The sequence below is a fragment of the Corythoichthys intestinalis genome, chromosome 17 (genome assembly GCF_030265065.1).
Source record: "Corythoichthys intestinalis isolate RoL2023-P3 chromosome 17, ASM3026506v1, whole genome shotgun sequence".
NCBI classification, from domain to species: Eukaryota; Metazoa; Chordata; class Actinopteri; order Syngnathiformes; family Syngnathidae; genus Corythoichthys; species Corythoichthys intestinalis.
Window position 1 is genome coordinate 34951656 of NC_080411.1, and position 19236 is coordinate 34970891.

Sequence of the window (19236 nt, forward strand, 5' to 3'; positions counted from 1 at the left end):
CCACTATCTCACGGCAACATGTTGCAGCTTTTTCATTTAGAAACGACAGGAATTATGTCTTCTGAAGACAATGCACATGTATGCATCTAGTTGTTTATCTGTAGCTATAGCTACACTGGGGCATAAAGTTACCGAAATTTGCGTGGACAAACGAAATTAACTTACCGGAGTGGAAGTGCATAGAGCAAACTCTGTGTGTAACTGGAGAATCAAACGTTATGCCCTTCCTTCTGATCGAGGCCACCCATGCCATTCTTGGACGTTTAGTAAGTTCAGAAATGAGCTTTCCCTCGCCTTTTCTCCATGCAGGGATCCGGAAGAAACTCAACGGGGTTCCGTCGAGCTGTACATTCTCCTTTCTATTCGATCGGTTGTTGCAATTCTTTACCAAACAATAATTTCCAATCATTTTTAAAGAGCGACCTGAGTCGAAATGCCTCACTGTTTATGTTTCCCGGAGTTCTGACACCGAATTTCCTGCTTCCAACATGGCGATAGGGGCGGAAACCTCGCGAGTGCCACGTCATACTCTCGAGCCTAATGAATGAACGTTCCCAGTCTAATTGGATTGGGCGTCGAGCACCGTCAATGGCAGCTTTTTTTTGTTTTTGTTTTTTTTCTTCAATTGACACCTTTTTAAAATGATATCTCGATTCTTGACAGGAGCATATCGATAACCTCTTGGGATACAAAGTATCACGATATATCACCATTTCGATATTTTGTCATACCCCTAATGTATACAGTACTGAGATTTTAACATAATGTTTCTCATTTATTTCATTTCCTCGTTTCCGGAAAGCTTATAATTGCAGCGTCCTGTTTTGTTTGTTGACTCACTATGCTGCTCTTGCCACCACTTACTTGAGGGTCTAGCCTCTGTTTATGTCGCATGGATCCTGTGCTATCTATAGCTCACTTCTTTCGCCACAGGGCCACAATGAAATATGGATGTGTCCCTTCACGCTGAAGGAGGCTGAAGAGATGGAACCTAACCAAGACATGCTGTGGACAGATGGAATATCCTTCATTCTGCTGAACGCAAATTAACACGGTTTATTAGACAGTTGGTGTGACGAAGGTGAAATTATTACGGCACAGCAAGCTAATCATGCTAGATTCTCCTTCTTCCTGTTTGTGTGATTGTTGACGGTAGGAAATGTGATACAAATAATGTCATTTATGATTTAAATCATTTTTAGAGATTAAAACCATTGAATAAATGATGAGAGTCAAACTCAACTTTAAACAAAGTAAATATATCCCAAAATAATGTATTGATGTATGAAAAGTAAGTGTGACCACGTCGTGTTACCAGCTGCAAAAGGGTGTATACATTTTTTGGGGGGTCACACTGTATATGTACGGTACATTTTATAATGATTAACAGATTATTATTATCTTATTATTATTATCATCTTCCACAAAACCTGGCAGCCCTTTAAGGACTACCTAGATGGACTCACACTCTCTCAAGAAAGTGACTAGAAGCCCTGCCCCCCCCACTTCCCTTTTTATTTCGTCAAATTTAGTTAGTTTAGTTAATAATTAATGTAACATTTATTTTGAATTTTGAATTTTTTTTATTTATTTTTTGTTATTATAATATCACTGCTACCTATTGTATTGTCAAACTTCATGCGTTTTGTTTCTTGGTTATTATTCTTTCATTTATTTATGGTTAAATTTATTTCCATTTTTTTTTTTTTTTTTTTTTTTTTTTTTGTGTAGGTGCGTGTGTTTGTGTGTGTCGTCTCCCTGTGTTTTTTTTTTTTTTTTTTTTTTTTTCTTTCGTTAGTGATGTATATGTTGTCTGTGTAAAAAAGATAAGGACCTGTTTATGACACAGCCAAACACAACTTTGGAATTAAGACAAAGACTAAACGTTTACCTTTCCGCTGTTACCAAATGGACCATGAATAAGATTATTCTGTTACTTTCGTTTTGGCTGAGATGTTTTGAACTCTGTTAAAAAACTCAAATAAAAAGATGTAAACAAAAATATAATGATTAACAGAAAGAGAAATTTTTTTAAAACATTTTCTTTTTGTCAATTACCGTATTTTTCGGACTACAATTCGTAGTTTTTTTTCAAAGTTTGGCTGGGGGTGGGACTTATACTCTGGGTCGACTTATGTGTGAAATAATTACCACATTATTATATCATTCCACATGTTGGTGTTTTGGAGTGACACTGATGGTTTGGTAAACTTGTTAGCATGTTCTTTATGCTTTAGTTATCTGAATAACTCTTAATAGCTATGTTACGTTAACATACTGGCCATGTTTGCATTTCGTTGTTCATTCATCATGTACAGTGCCTTGCAAAAGTATTCGGCCCCCTTGAACCTTGCAACCTTTCGCCACATTTCAGGCTTCAAACATAAAGATATAACATTTTAATTTTTTGTCAAGAATCAACAACAAGTGGGACACAATCGTGAAGTGGAACTAAATTTATTGGATAATTTAAACTTTTTTAACAAATAAAAAATTGAAAAGTGGGGCGTGCAATATTATTCGGCCCCCTTGCGTTAATACTTTGTAGCGCCACCTTTTGCTCCAATTACAGCTGCAAGTCGCTTGGGGTATGTTTCTATCAGTTTTGCACATCGAGAGACTGACATTCTTGCCCATTCTTCCTCGCAAAACAGCTCGAGCTCAGTGAGGTTGGATGGAGTGTTTGTGAACAGCAGTCTTCAGCACTTTCTACAGATTCTCGATTGGATTCAGGTCTGGACTTTGACTTGGCCATTCTAACACCTGGATACCTTTATTTTTTAACCATTCCATTGTAGATTTGGCTTTATGTTTTGGATCATTGTCCTGTTGGAAGATAAATCTCCGTCCCAGTCTCAGGTCTTGTGCAGATACCAACAGGTTTTCTTCCAGAATGTTCCTGTATTTGGCTGCATCCATCTTCCCGTCAATTTTCACCATCTTCCCTGTACCTGCTGAAGAAAAGCAGGCCCAAACCATGATGCTGCCACCACCATGTTTGACAGTGGGGATGGTGTGTTCAGGGTGATGAGCTGTGTTGCTTTTACGCCAAACGTATCGTTTTGCATTGTGGCCAAAAAGTTCAATTTTGGTTTCATCTGACCAGCGCACCTTCTTCCACGTGTTTGGTGTGTATCCCAGGTGGCTTGTGGCAAACTTTAAACGAGACTTTTTATGGATATCTTTGAGAAATGGCTTTCTTCTTGCCACTCTTCCATAAAGGCCAGATTTGTGCAGTGTACGACTGATTGTTGTCCTATGGACAGACTCTCCCACCTCAGCTGTAGATCTCTGCAGTTCATCCAGTGATCATGGGCCTCTTGGCTGCATCTCTGATCAGTTTTCTCCTTGTTTGAGAAGAAAGTTTGGAAGGACGGCCGGGTCTTGGTAGATTTGCAGTGGTCTGATGCTCCTTCCATTTCAATATGATGGCTTGCACAGTGGTCCTTGAGATGTTTAAAGCTTGGGAAATATTTTTGTATCCAAATCCGGCTTTAAACTTCTCCACAACAGTATCTCGGACCTGCCTGGTGTGTTCCTTGGTTTTCATAATGCTCTCTGCACTTTAAACAGAACCCTGAGACTATCACAGAGCAGGTGCATTTATACGGAGACTTGATTACACACAGGTGGATTCTATTTATCATCATCGGTCATTTAGGACAACATTGGATCATTCAGAGATCCTCACTGAACTTCTGGAGTGAGTTTGCTGCACTGAAAGTAAAGGGGCCGAATAATATTGCACGCTCCACTTTTCAGTTTTTTATTTGTTAAAAAAGTTTAAATTATCCAATAAATGTTGTTCCACTTCACGATTGTGTCCCACTTGTTGTTGATTCTTGACAAAAAACATTAAATTTAATATCTTTATGTTTGAAGCCTGAAATGTGGCGAAAGGTTGCAAGATTCAAGGGGGCCGAATAGTTTTGCAAGGCACTGTATTATCATACTGTACACTTATTCAGCATGTTGTTCTCTATTGTATTTATATTTTCAATTGCCTTTCAAGATGACATATCTGTTCTATGTGTTGGATTTTATCAAATAAATTTCGCCTCAAAATGAGACTTACTCCGGTGCAACTTATATATATGTTTTTTTTTCCCTCTTCGTTGGGCATTTTATGGCTAGTGTGACTTATACTCAGGTGCGACTTATAGTCCAAAAATACGGTAAATTAATTTTAACTGGTAAAATGGAAAACCGTACTCCATTTTTTAAAATTTATTTTCATATTTTGTTTAGAAAAAGAAGGGAAAATAACATGAACATGAGAAACATGAAGTCGATGCATCCAGTTACTTTTGCCAGCCGCAAGTTTGAAACCTGTGTTGCATGTCATCCATTTTGCTTAAAATTCAACAAACTCTAGTGCTAATTTCTCAGTTTTGAACTTTGGAGGATTGCTTACAAAAATCACATTGTGCTTTTAACATAAAAATGAGTTACTATCGCTTTAAATAATGCCTGGAGCCATCATTTGACCACGCATGACTATAATGTCACATTACCCCATGTCTAATTAAGTCCCTTTGGGATAAGAAAGTGAAATCAATTAACAAATGAAAGTCCATCTCGGTCCTGAGGGAGGGTGGTATTCTGCTGATGCCAGACGGTTGAAAGAAAAGCAGTCGAGCATAAAGCACAAATGTTCAGTCTTAGAGTAAATTTGCATGCATTTTTGATGGCCTTTGTAAGTGGCGCAATGCAATTTTAAAAGTTAAAGGGATCAAATGGACACGCGTCGTTCTCATTCATATGCAGACGTCGGCAGTATGTTAAGTGCAGTCAGAACACACTGTCGAGCCCGTTTTGAACAAAGCAGCAAATTGAGAGAAAACCACAGTATAAATCTTTCAATGCGATTGACGGTGATAGACATCAATTTTTTTTTTTTTTTTTGTTATTATTTATTAATTTTTTATGTATTTATTTATTTTTTTTAATAATAGCCCTCCAAACCCAAATGGATTGGACATCTATCGCTCTCAGTTGTAATCAACGAGTAAAAAAGAAAGATCTAATTTATTATACATGTGAATATACTGTATGTATACCAGTATAGTGAATATCCATTGAAAATATACTGCACTTCCAATTTGTGCATGTCAAAATATAATGGCCAAAAATCAAAACTGATCAAATCAAGACAAAAGGAAATGACTCAAGCACAACTTAAAGTGGTTCATAATCAATTGATAGTTACTGACTAATGCCCCAAAATCAACAGAAAGTGACCCAAAATCAACAGAAAGTGATCCGGGAATGCCCCAAAATCTAAAAGGGACCCCAAATCAACAAGAAATGACCCCAAACTCCCCAAAATCAAGAGAAATTGATCCAGGAATGCTCCAAGATCAACAGCAAGTGACCCAAACTTAACAGGAAGTGACTCGAAATCCCTAAAATCTACCGAAACTGACCCAAAATCAACAGGAAGACACATTGAAATTACTCGAACTCAACATGAAGTGGCGCATAATGAATTGGTAGTGACCGACAAATGGCCTAAAATCAACAGTGACCCAAAATCAACAGGAAGTGATCGCGGAATGCCCCAAACTCGACAGCAAGTGACCCAAAATCATCAAGAAGTGAACCGAAATGCCCCAAGATCAAGAGAAACTGACCCAGGAATGCTCCAAAATCAACAGCAAGTGACCCAAAATCTACAGGAAGTGATCCGGGAATGCTCAAAAATATTCAGAAACTGACTCAGATCCACCCCAAAATTAACACAAACTGACCAGACATCAACAGGAAGTGATCTGACAATGCCCCAAAATCTACAGAAAGTGACACCCAAATGCCCTAAAAAAAACAACAGAAATTGACCAAAAATTGACAAGAAGTGACTCGAAATGTCCCAAAACTAAGAGAAACTGTTCTAGGAATGTTCCAAAATCAACAGCAAGTGACCCAAAATCTACAGGAAGTGATCCGGGAATGCTCAAAAATATTCAGAAAGTGACCCAGATCCACCCCAAAATTAACACAAACTGACCAGACATCAACAGGAAGTGATCTGACAATACCCCAAAATCTACAGAAAGTGACACCCAAATGCTCTAAAAAAACAACAGAAATTGACCAAAAATCGACAAGAAGTGACTCGAAATGTCCCAAAACTAATAGAAACTGTTCCAGGAATGCTCCAAAATAAACAGCAAATGACCCAAAATTAACAGGAAGTGACTCGAAAAGCCTCGAAATGAACAGAAACGGACCCAACATCAACAGGAAGTGATCTTGGAATGCCCCAAAATCTACTGAAAATGACCCAGAAACAGAAACTGACTAAAAATCCACAAATGTTTATGGATCAGAAGAGCATGCATCCCACACAATTTCACGAGAAGATATATTTTCTCGTTACATATGTTGATAATCTATGTCCCATCCGCGACACATAAACCCCCCCCATTGACTCACCATCATTTTTCAAAAAAAAAAAAAAAAAAAAAAAAAGGATGCACGACCGATAATTCACAAATATTATTTTCCTTCCTCCTGCAACCTGTCATTGGTCAACATGCGATTCCAGGGAGGCCGATGTTGCTTTGCATTGTAGTAAATTAACCTAATTGTCTTTGTGTGTAATGAATCATCTTGGGTATGTGAAAAATTGGCACCATGTTGTAATTATATTTGAATAATGTCTCTGTGCTCCATTTCCGCTGTGTATTATGTGTATTGTTTAGTACTTTTGTTTGTAAAAAAATAATGAATAAACTATAAACATGTTTCAGTCTACTTACCAATTATGTGCTTCTTTGTGTTATTGTTTTTCAACCATCGAAATTCACAGCAGTGCAAAGTACCATGCTAACTTAATTATAGATCTATTAAATGTCATTTTGTGGGTGAACAGCAGAAGCCAGTGCTCATAACAATCTTACACAAAAGGTCCGCACAATCAGCTTGCATATATTGATCTGTGGTGAATCCATTTGTACTGGGAAAGGTTTTTATTTTTATATTTTTGTTTGTCCTGACCAAACTGCATCTGACGGCAGATCAGATTTCTATTAAGTCTTCATTTCTCAAGCACTATACCTGGACTTCCTGGCAGCTTGCTCCTGATTTATCCTAAAATAATTCACATCTATCTGCCTCTACATGACCGCATTGGATGATCAACTGTGCCTAGGTGGGGTTTTTGTGAAGAAGTTCCTCACATATATTAGTCTTATTTATTTAGTTATTGCCTCATTCATTTTGAAGGGAATAGTATCTTTTCTCATATTTACCGTTCAACTGTTTGGATTAGTCTAACACACTTAATATAATCAATCAGGGAATGATATCTTTTCATATTTACAGTTTGATTGTAACGTACTCAATATAAAATAAATAGTTATATCATAGTTTAATGAAAACAAGCAGAATATATTTGACATAGGGCATAGGAGATACATGACGTCTTCTTATCGCGTGCGTCATGCAACTGACTGAGCAAGATAGACGCTGACGAGGCAAGACATCTACAAGCCCATGTTTTCACCACTAACTCCTGCAATCAGTTCTTCCGGACAGTCCAGAACAGATGACGGGACATCTTGTCTTGACAAAGAACATCCGATAAGGAGGAACCCACGACCGAGAAGTGAACTCTCAGCGCTCACGTTGTGCTGAGGTGGCAAAATCCACAACCCTAGTTGCCTTCACAACAGTAACTCCTGAATCCTCCTGTCCAATCCACAAACAGACAATAATCCTAAACAACGCCCACATATACCCTTCTTATGCCCACAACCCGCCCCTCGGGAGCCTTCAAAAAGACCTTTTGTTGGCTTGTGATATGGTCAGTGTTGTTAATAATGGCGTAAGAATATAACGGAGTTACTAACGGTGTTATTTTTTTCAGTAGTGAGTAATCTAATTAATTACTTTTCTCATCTTGGCAACGCCTTTACCGTTACTGAGGCGGGAAAGGCGTGTGTTACTATGCGTTACTAAGTTGGTTGAATAAAAAAAGTGAGAGAGACAGACTCATGGAGATGAGAGAGCAGAGCAGGAGTGGGGAAGACGTTGTTGCAAACGAGATGCTAGGTGGCTCCAATAATACCTGACTGTAGCCGATAGCCTACAAACTATGCCCACATGATACGGTGGATATCACATATTATAGAACTAGATGCAAATGACAGACACGGCTGCATTGGCAACATGTTTTAAGGACTACATGTGTTAGTAAAGAGCCGCCATCTTATAGCAGTAGACCTCTCAGGAAGGCTCTGTTGTAGAGATCCTTCCAAGCGAACCAAAGTAACTTTTTATCTAAAATGCTCCTCAATCGGCAAAATCTTGAATTAAATCTATCTTTAAATGATGAAACAGTTTTAAAACTTACACATGTTGAAAGTAGACAGAAGGGAACTAATGCAATAAAGGGAGCAATTTTAACAACTTTAACGATTGAGTAACAAATTTAAATGACTTCCACACATAGCAAAGGTTACTGTCTAGTTATCGCAATACCCTTGTGTCTAGTTAAGCGGAGGGTAAACAATTGGGCTAGGGCCAATTGTCCCAAAAACCCTTTAAACCTCACATTTTGTGACCTGTTTTTTTTTTTTTTTTTTTTTTTTGAGGAAAAAAAAAAAAAACATGAAAATGATCGCTAGTTACTTTGCCAAGTAACTAATTACTCTTACATTCAGGTAACTGAGTTACTAATGTAATTACTTTTTTGGAAGAAGTAATTTGTAACTGTAATTAATTACTTTATTAAAGTAAAATTAACAACACTGGATATGGTGATCCTGAATCCTCACCTGGGTACCTCCGTGCTGTATGATTGCTGTCGACCTGAATAAACTGTCCATTTGTCCTTCGAAGTCTTTTTCCAGCTTTCAAAATGGAGTCAATACAAGGGGTTAAGACTAAGGTGAACATGCAGAGTTTGGCCTTTTGGCCGGGATCTCGCCGGCCCGAGTCGTTAAATCTGCACCAGCGCGGGTCCGGCGGTTCGGCTGGCGTGATTCCGGCATTCTGGCTGAAAGGTCAGATTCCTTCAATTTCCAATGCCAAAAACATTTATAAAAAATGCCCCATTCATTTCCAATGCCAAAAACATTTGGGGGGGGAAAAAAAAAAAAAAAAAAAAAAAAAACTAATTTTCAAGGTCCACAAAGGTTTTTGGCAAAAATGTACATTTCTTCCAAAATTTGACAAAATAAATGTTAAATGCCTCCATTCATTTCCAATGGCACATTCAACTCCCACAAAAATGTTTCCATTCACTCCTATTGAATTTCCAATTCGGACCTGCAAAACAAAAACCTGCATTTGTGGTCATTATTTTTTACGACAAAAACTTTCTACAATTGCTCTAAAAGGTAACAGTGAGTGGCCCAAAATGTACTGGAGGTAAGGGTGTAACGGTACATGTATTTGTATTGAACCATTTCGGTACGGGGTGCTCGGTTCGGAACGGAGGCGTACCGAACAAGTTTCTGACGTAATGTAACCCTTACTTTTCGAGGCTGTGAGGCGATCGGGTTACAGTTTCTTTGTGTAGATTATATTTACTCCGTCTTCTCTACTATAATGAGGACCAACACTGTAGGACAGTAAGAAACGTCAACGGCGCGACAACTTGTCCGCCGCGAGAACGCAGGGAAACGTGGGCGTTAAAGTCAATCAGCCAATGCACACCAGTCGCAGTGTGGCCGCGTGTTAGACGCGTCCCAGAAGCGGCTCAACACAGAACGGCAGAGTTTATTATTTGACGCGAGACGCAACCCTCCTGCGTCAATACTACTACCGGTAGCTAGGATTGGGCAGACCGGAAATTACTCGTGTAAAAATATGGTGGATCCGGTCGACTTTCAAACTAATTTGCAATCATAACCCACTTTTTGAGTCCATCAGATCTTATATCTTCTCTGCTATAATAATAACCAACACGGCCCCGGGTTCAATACAAAACCCTTCTACCACAACGAAACAAGTAGGAACTAATATTCACATAGTAACTAAATTTATACAACATAAAATATACAATATAAATTAATACTACATCACATTTGTAAAATATAAACACATAATAAAATATAGCCCATTTAAATAAAATAAATTGAAATGAGCTACAACATGCGATGCGGCGGCGTAGGGTTGGTCGCCAACGGGCTTACACTCATAAGAGATTCACACGATTACTGGGTTCTAGATCACAGAACTGATTTGTGTACACTCTACCCCTTTCAATCACTTAGCTTATAGTCTTATAGACACCCCCACCCCCGTTCTCCTCTTTCACTGGCCAATTGGCCCCCACATGGTGTAAACCGAAAATACATCTCGCTGACGATAGCACCAGCATATTAGTAACTAGTTTAGATGTTCAATGTATTTCTTGTTGTTTGTGTATGTTTCTTTTCTTTCTTCTCTTGTATTTCTTTTCTTCTGTCCCCCCATAATCCCTTCCTGTTCGCTGCTTTGTCATAATAAAAAGGTATTTTGAATGATCACAATGGGAGTATGTCAGACTCTCCATGTGAAACATTAAAACTGTTCAGAATCCGGGCACTTAGACTTCCATTCTCTGTGTCAAACAGCTGAACAGGACAGGTTTTAAAAAAAAAAAAAAAGAAATGAGCTACAACACCTGTAATTAAATAATAAGAATAATACACAGATCCTGCTTACACAATTAAATTTATTAATTTCTGTGTGACACTTTAACTTGAGAAAATCCACCAATAAAGCTTTTGAAAACCGTTCATAAGAAAAAAAAAAAGATTCATTGAGGCATTTCATTTGTAAAATACATGTTAAAATCTTTGTCATTGGGATTGCTTTTCTTTAGCACAGGACTTCTTTTTTCTTCTTTCTTCCAGAAAGAAAGCTGACCAATATGTGGGGTCTGAAAGGCAAATTGTTGTTGGATTATCATCTTTAAATACCCGCTACTTTTTGAGCAGAATTCTAGCTTTGTATAGGCTAATGTTCCTATTGTTGAAAGCACAAAACTGTGTAATAAACAATTAGCACATTTATATTTTGCATTTTGTTTTCTTACTGTACCGAAACTGAACCGAACCGTGACCTCAAAACCGAGGTACGTACCGAACCGAGATTTTTGTGTACCTTTACACCCCTAACTGGAGGTGACCTGTAAATGCTCTAAAATGCACAGGAAGTGACCCCAAAATCAATATAGGAAGTTACCTCTAAGTCTCCTAAAAATAACAAGTGACCCAAACTTAAATCATTGCCTGCCAAATGACAACGAGTGATGTCCAATTCAACTGAACTGGAAGGATTGGCTGTGAATGCTCATTTTCAGTGCCTTTAACAGAACCTCCAAGTCAAAACATATTGGACGTCTAGAGGCGTACATGGACAATAGGTTGTACAGTATCCTCCATTACAATCAAGAGTAGCGCAAAATCTAATTTACCCTGTAACAAATTTCAGGTGAAATAAATAACTGAATATCAATACATTTGCAATCAAATATCATATTCAGATACAACTTTCGATACGTCGATATTTGTCAACACTTTTGCAACCTTAGTGTTGGGTTGTGAAAAGAATGAAGACGTTTACATGGTCACGCTCCAACAATACAACAAATTTCCTGTTTGCATTCACGTGGTTCCATCTTGGTTTCCTCTACATTCAAATGTTGTCCCAATAGCGTACCACACAAATGATATTTTTAGACTGCAAGACTGTGTGACGTCACCATTGTTAACCGGAAGCTGGTCAACATAGAAGCGCGCTCGCATACAACCCATGCTAGTACTGCTTGTTTTCTACCGGTAATCTTTCAAAAAACAACATGCTGAGTAAACACTGATGCTATGGAATTTGTAGAAATCACTCTAGACATTACAACATATGAAGAATGTTTTCTTCATATGTTTCCCGTTTCCAAAAGACCAGCTTCACGCCAGCAAGGTGAAGCCATTCCTTCATATGCAGTAAACATTTTGTTGGGGGCCATGGTCTTACTGATGAAAATGCTGATCCATTGCCTGCCACAGCCTGCTCCGAAGAGGTAAACCATTTTGATATTTGTCCTTATTTTTTAGCGTGGCATTTTGCAGTGTTGCTTCAGTCTGACAATGAATGACCTGTAAAAAATTAAAATGGTATCTGACTGCCACTGTTGTTACCTTTTCTGTTGTAAAGAAACCACTTTAGAAAGAAGTAAGTGTAAATAAATTAATAGAATTAAGATGTGTTATTAATGAAAAAAAATTAAAAAGTCCATTGGCTGTCACGGAGTATTGCTATTGCGACACAAAAATAGAAATATAATTTACCCCCAAGAATGATCAGAGATGTAAGACAACCAGAGGATATAATATATAAGAAAGACAGGGCATATGGTAGTAAAGGATAGCTTGTTGAAACAGGAAAATGTCATCGTCAGTGGCGTAAGGCAATGCACACAAGAAAAAGGTGTCGATAAAAAAGCTACCTATGGATCAGGTCGGCTCGTTTTCCCGTCTTTCTCAGCCCTCAATACTCAAGCCATCTCTTTAACTGAAAATGTGTATGTTCTTCCACATCTTTATCAGTGAATTTGGCAACAGGGACAACATTTCCAGACAGAATTGGTAGGTTTAGTTCAGTAAACATCTCGTTCTTACACTATTTACATGCATCTAGGATTAGGGACAAACCCAAGTTTGACCCTCATTAGCAACAGTTGCTAACATCATGAATATTAATGAGCAAAGGTGACATGTTACGTGCGGTACGCTATGCCACGTGAAAATGATGTAGTATTCATGCCAGGCCCTAGAAGGCAGGTCAGTTTTACAGCCCGGAAGACAATATACCTACCCGCTCGAAGCAATGGCGTTAATGCATTTTTTTTTTTTTTTTTTTTTTGCTTTTGCTTCAAGAGCAACAAAAATGCGAGCATAAAATATACGTAATTAAATTAAAAATAAAAACCGTAAACTAAAGCCGACATTCCAACATGTCCAAAGTGACATGTGCGAGTGCTGACATCATCGGAGCGAGAGTGTTTCATTAATATGGCCGGAATCAAAAGTGTGTTTTGGTGTCGCAGCATCACCATGTAAACAGGCCACTAGTTTTGTGTCTCACAGTAAAGAATACCATGGTCCATGATGGGCAAAGAGGATTTAGAGACATAAATCCACCATCAGTGTCTTTCTTTGGCTTTCCTAATTCATTTCCAAGAGCTATAATATAACACAGTTTGCATCCCACCAAAATAATCCCAGAGATTAACCCAACAGAACAAAATGCGGTCGTATACCAAATTGTGCTGCTTGGTGGAAATGTGACGTAAAAAAAAAAAAAAAAAAAGCTAGCCAGCTATCGAATGTTATTTCAGTGTCAAGTAACTATTAAACCATTTTTTTGTGCCATGTTTTTTTTTTCTAATGAATAGAAAACTTCAACAAATAATGTTAACACTTCACCTTGAGCTCGAATTGCAATGGTAAAAAAAAATAAATAAATAAAATAAATAAATAAATGAATAAAAAAAGATCTTGAATCCGTAGTCAGTTTTAAGTTGATTCATTCTTGTCGAGTGGCTCTTCAATAGGATGCTTCATTCAAAATCAAACTAAAGACGAAGATGGTTAGCATTGCACATTCTTTAAACCGTGCACATTTTAATGCAGAGGTTAAAGTGAGAACAATCTCTAGGACTGAAATGTTTTCCTTTTTCCTTTTTGCTGGCTTTTTTTTCTTTTCTTTAGCTTTCCTTCAGAGACCTACACGCACCTCAAAAACACGTGGGAATTGCAGATATACTGTGTATTTAAAAATTATGAAGGTCAAAAATCTATTCATGGCACTGAAAAACACATGAATTGCAGATTCAAATCACATCGAGCCCTCCCACTAAGCCTGTCGCGATATGCAATAAGTCAAAGTATCGCACAGTACTAAAAATGAGGGCGGTAATTTTCCCGGCTGCGATTTATCACTGCGTGCGTGCGTGCGTGCGTGCATACATTTGTGCATGCGTGTACTGCGGTCACTCGGCACGTGTGTGTTGATTGCACTCCAGTACCTTTCACAGATGTTTATTGGCTATCAACACGCCGCTGAATTAAAGTTCGGACATGCAAAATAAGGAAACACTTATATACTAAACATTGTAAAACGTTAGCATTGCTACAATGACGCTAATGGAAAAAAGACATGTACTAACCACTTTAGCCTGCTATAAAACATTGGCAGTCTTCTCCACAACCTAAAATTTTAGTTAAAACTTCAAACATGAAAACTCGCTGGATTAAAATAATTTGCAAGCGATGCGAACAAAAGAAAAAATTATATTACAGACTCCAAATGCTGGACGAAAGTGGAGTGCACTTTTTTTGTTTTTGTTTTTTTTACTGTGTGTAAAGCTTTCGGTTAGTGGCTTAGCAAACGTACTTCCGGTGAACATTTCAAAATAAAAGCACGTAATGTAAGAATAAAAATGTATTGCATTTCAATAGGTAATTTATTAGGACATATTGTCACTATATTTCTGGTTGAATAGGTTAAAAAAAACAGGCAATAATATTGCATATTGCAATAATTTCTGAGACAATAGATTGCCTACTAAAATTTGTTATCGCGACAGGACAGGCCTATTTGTGGATTTAAAAATTGTGAAGGTCAAAAATCTATATATGGAACTGAAAAACACATATGAATTGCAGATTCAAATCGTATCGAGCCCTCCCACTTTAAATGGACTAGACGTCTATTAACGTCAGTGGAAGCCAATGAGTTAAAGCCATGATAGCAATTACTTTACATTCAAGTGTGTATGCAGTCATTAAATATCAAAATATATTTAACTTATTTGGCTGGCACTGACGGTGCTATAGATCCAATCCATTTTGACTGAGAAGGGTGGATGAACATTCCCTGTGATATCTGCCCAAAGATGAGCTGTACATGCTGTGCTAGCAGGAAATGTGGGTGGCCCTAACCAGAGCCAATGTTAAGTGTGCAAACTTGACCATCTGGAAGCTTGTCCATGAAAAGAGGACAACTACTAATGAGCATATATTAATCAAAATACAACATTATCTACTTTTATAACTCATTGGCTGCCATTGATGGCGATAGATCTCCAATTGATTTAAACTGGGAGTGCTAGCTGCGAATGAACAAACATTAATTTGTTACTAAGGGTCTAACGGTACATGTATTTGTATTGAACCGCTTTGGTACGGGGTGCTCGGTTCGGAACGTAGGCATACCGAACAAGTTTCTGATGTAATGTAACCCTTACTTTTCGAGGCTGTGAGTCGATCGGGTTACAGTTTCTTTGTGTAGATTATATTTACTCAGTCTTCTCGTCTATAATGAGGACTAACACAGTAGGACAGTATATAACCCAGAAATGTCAACGGCGCGACAACGTGGCCGCCGCGAGAACGCAGTGAAACGTGGGCGTTAAAGTCAATCAGCCAATGCACATCAGTCGCAGTGTGGCCGCGTGTTAGACGTCCCAGAAGCGGCTCAACGCGACGCACGCGAAAAGAACAGCAGAGTTTATTATTTGACGCGAGACGCGGCCCTCCTGCGTCAATACTACTAGCTAAGATCGGGCAGACCGGAAGTCACTCGTGTAAAAATACGGTGGATCCGGTCAATTTTCAAACTAATATGCAATCGTAACCCACTTTTTGAGGCCATCAGATCTCTTGAGTGGTAGATCAGGGCACAGTTGACTTGTCTTTGTTGATTTACTGCTGTCTTATCTGCTATAATAATAACCAACACGGCCCCGTGTTCAATACAAAACCCACCCACCACAACAAAATAAGTAGGAACTAATATTCACATAGGAACTAAAGTTATACAACATAAAATATACAATGTGAATGAATACTATATCACATTTGTAAAATATAAACACATAATAAAATTAATAATAGCCCATTTAAATAAAATAAATTGAAATGAGCTAAAACACCCGTAATTAAATAATACGAATAATACACAGATCCTGCTTACACAATTAAATTGATTAATTTCTGTGTGGCGCTTTAACTTGAGAAAATCCACCAATAAAGCTTTTGAAAACCGTTCATAAGAAAAAAAATGATTCATTGAGTTATTTCATTTGTAAAATACATGTTAAAATATTTGTCATTGGGATTGCTTTTCTCTTAAGCACAGGACTTCGTTTTTCTTCTTTTTTCTTTTAGAAAGAAAGCTGACCAATACGCGGGGTCTGAAAGGCAAACTGTTGTTGGATTATTATCTTTAAATACCTGCTACTTTTTGAGCAGAATTCTAGCTTTGTATAGGCTAATTTTCGTATTGTTGAAAGCACAAAAGTGTGTAATAAACAACTAGCATATTTATATTTTGCATTTTGGTTTCTTACTGTACCAAAAATCAACCGAACCGTGAACTCAAAACCGAGGTACGTACCAAACTGAGTATTTTGTGTACCGTTACACCCCTATGTGCTACCCGTCTCCCGTTTTGAATAGACTGGACTGGACTGGATGTACTAGTGACAAACTCCTTTCAATCCACAACATATTGGATGTATATCATTGTCAATGGCACTGAAAGAGTTAATAATTAAACGTTATTCCTGAAATAACACTATCATTAAAAATATGATTAGTTTTCAACTAATCATGATCGTTATCAGGCTGCTGCACAGCTTGTTGATGAGCTGATCATTTGATTCAGGTGTGTTAAAGGAGGGAGACACGGAAAACAAGCTGGATAGGGGCTCTCCAGGGTGGGGCCTGGCACCCCAGATCTAAACCTTACGTCAACACGCGCTGACAGGCTTTTCTAATTTTGTCTACGAATGATCAACGAAGTGATTAGCACAATTACACAATCTAATCTACATCTCATCTACGTTGTGCTGAATCCATTTTCGGAGATTCCATGGGTTTTTCTGCTTTGATTTTGCAGTTTTATCTTTGTCAACATACTGCTTACTTCAACAGCAATGCATGTTGTTCTTTCTAAACCGGAAGTTCGGAGCAGAAATTTTCCAAGATGGCGCCGGCCATGTTTCACTCAGGAAACGTGTCCACTGTATACTTTATTTATAATTTTATATACTTTGTTTTATTCAATTTCTACATTTCTACAATATATTTTTATTACTATTTTTATGTATACTTAAATGTATTCCCCCAGTGTATGTGTTAAATGAAAATCAGGTATCAAGGGGTTCAGGTAAAATATTAGTGGTAAAAAGAGTAGTCGTAATAAAACTAAAAAACCCAAAACAAAACAAAAATTTAAAAAAGTACATTATACAACAAAATACTTATTTTTCATACAAAAAATACATACAAGAAATACCGTAATTTCCTGAATATAAGGCGCACCCGTGTATAACGCGCACCCCAAATTTACTTGTAAAATCTAGGGAAAATTATTGTACCCATGTATAACGCGCACCCTAATTTTAGCAATAAATAGAAGAATACAAGAAAACTTAGCTCGTGTCCAGATACAGAAATGTCATTTTACTGACTGGTGAAAACAGCACAAGCATAGCACATTGGTAGTTCAAAACATTACCGTAAACTGACAATAGGTACAGTAATAATATGATCTGATAACTTCTTGAACTTACCAGAATCCAGGAGAAAACAAAACATGTGACTTTTCTTTTAAAGGCTGCTGTATAACTTGCTCGTTTCATCATGATGAACGAATGTTTCCTCCATGAATTGATACGGTAAAATGAAAGTGAGACTGAAGTCGGAAATCCGAAAGAGCTCATCGCTGTCGACACGACAGTAACAATAGGAACTATTGTTGTTTGGGTTTGAGTTTCCCGAGGGACAGATATAGTTGACGGACACAGGAAGTCTGTGTTGTGTTACGTTTGTTATGGTCTGAGTTGGGGAGCTGCAATAAGCGTTGACTCAAATGAGTTCAAGAAACTAAATCCTGTGGTACATATAAACCTATTATTTTCTATGTCATCTGATTTTTAGTTATTCCCGTACTGCCTGATATATGAAATGATATATTTCCCCCGTGCACTTACTTCGTTTGTGAAAAGAATGCGTGAGATCATCCTCCTTAATATCAGTGGGTTCGCCATAGTTGATGCCGATTCCATAGTCCTTCTGGATCGTCCCGTCGTTCACTTTGTTGTGCAGCTGGTTGGGAGTGGAGTTCAACGAGCGTCCCACCGGGTCCTCGTCGTCACAGTCGTAATCGTCGAGGATTGGCGTCTCTCGGATAGGCACGCCGATGACGGAGCTGCCGTGCTGGTGGGTGCTCCGTGAGCCCCGGTAGCTGTCCCGGCCCTGGGGTCCAAGCAGTACTGAGGGGATGTAGTGGATCTCATGGGTGGCCTCGGTGCTGGCGCTCTTTTGTGGGATCCTGCGGCGCTTGCACCATCGGTGACGGGTGTACAGCACCAGGGTGAAGAGGAGTATAAGCAGTAGCAGGGCAATGAGGCCACCCTGAAGACAAAGATAAAATAAAACATTGTGCATTAATCAATGAATTAATGAACAGATTCAGACCTGAAGTAAAATTCTTTAAATTCGTTTAGCGCTCTAATCCATTTGAACTGGTTTCTCATGGACAAGGTGACCTGGACTCAGGTGCAAAAATATGCAATCGGGACATCCCTAGTATTCATATAATATCGTTTAATCCAGGCTAAGGGGGGTTATCTTTGAATGATGAAGATTGGTGTGTATATAAAAGGGATCCATAAAGCTGCTTTTATGAAGAAAAACAAACTTTTACATTTACAGAAAAAAAAAAAAAAAAAAAAAAAAAAAAAATCCTGTGATAGGACTATTGCGCATGCGCACATTGCGATGGCGATGTTCAAACAATATATTGTGCAGGCTTACTCGTAAGTAACGTGATTAACTTGTGCTTCCCACTCGCGAATATCGAGATAAAATGCCCATAAACCAAAAGTGACCCAAGATCAAATCAACAGAAAGTAAAACAAAATGAACAGAACATCATCTGGAAATGACAGCAAGTGACACAAACATAACAGGAAGTGATCCAGGAATTTCACTTACTTAAACCGGTCCTTGGCCTCACATCATCGCCAGTTTAACAACTCACCTACACATATGTGACTTTCAGCTAAAAAAGAATCTTGTAATACTGATACTGAGCTCATTTTTGTGTTTTTCCCCCCTACATCCTGTACTGCTGGTCTGGCAAAACACCTGCTTGACTGTTCACCCGTTCTATCACCCAACTGCCCACCGCATTCTATGGACACTATCTACCACTGCCTCTCATCGTCAATGA

The 19236-nt window shown here is 38.2% G+C and overlaps 1 protein-coding gene across 2 annotated transcripts in view; it reads right to left on the reverse strand.

Annotated features, from left to right (window-relative positions):
- LOC130905518 (astrotactin-2-like) overlaps positions 1-19236 on the reverse strand; it is a 573899-nt gene that overhangs the window by 368303 nt on the left and 186360 nt on the right. For both annotated transcript variants that reach the window (XM_057819019.1, XM_057819018.1), the window contains exon 3: positions 17993-18416. In XM_057819019.1, coding sequence (XP_057675002.1) covers positions 17993-18416 — 424 coding nt within the window. The remainder of the gene's footprint in view (positions 1-17992; positions 18417-19236) is intronic.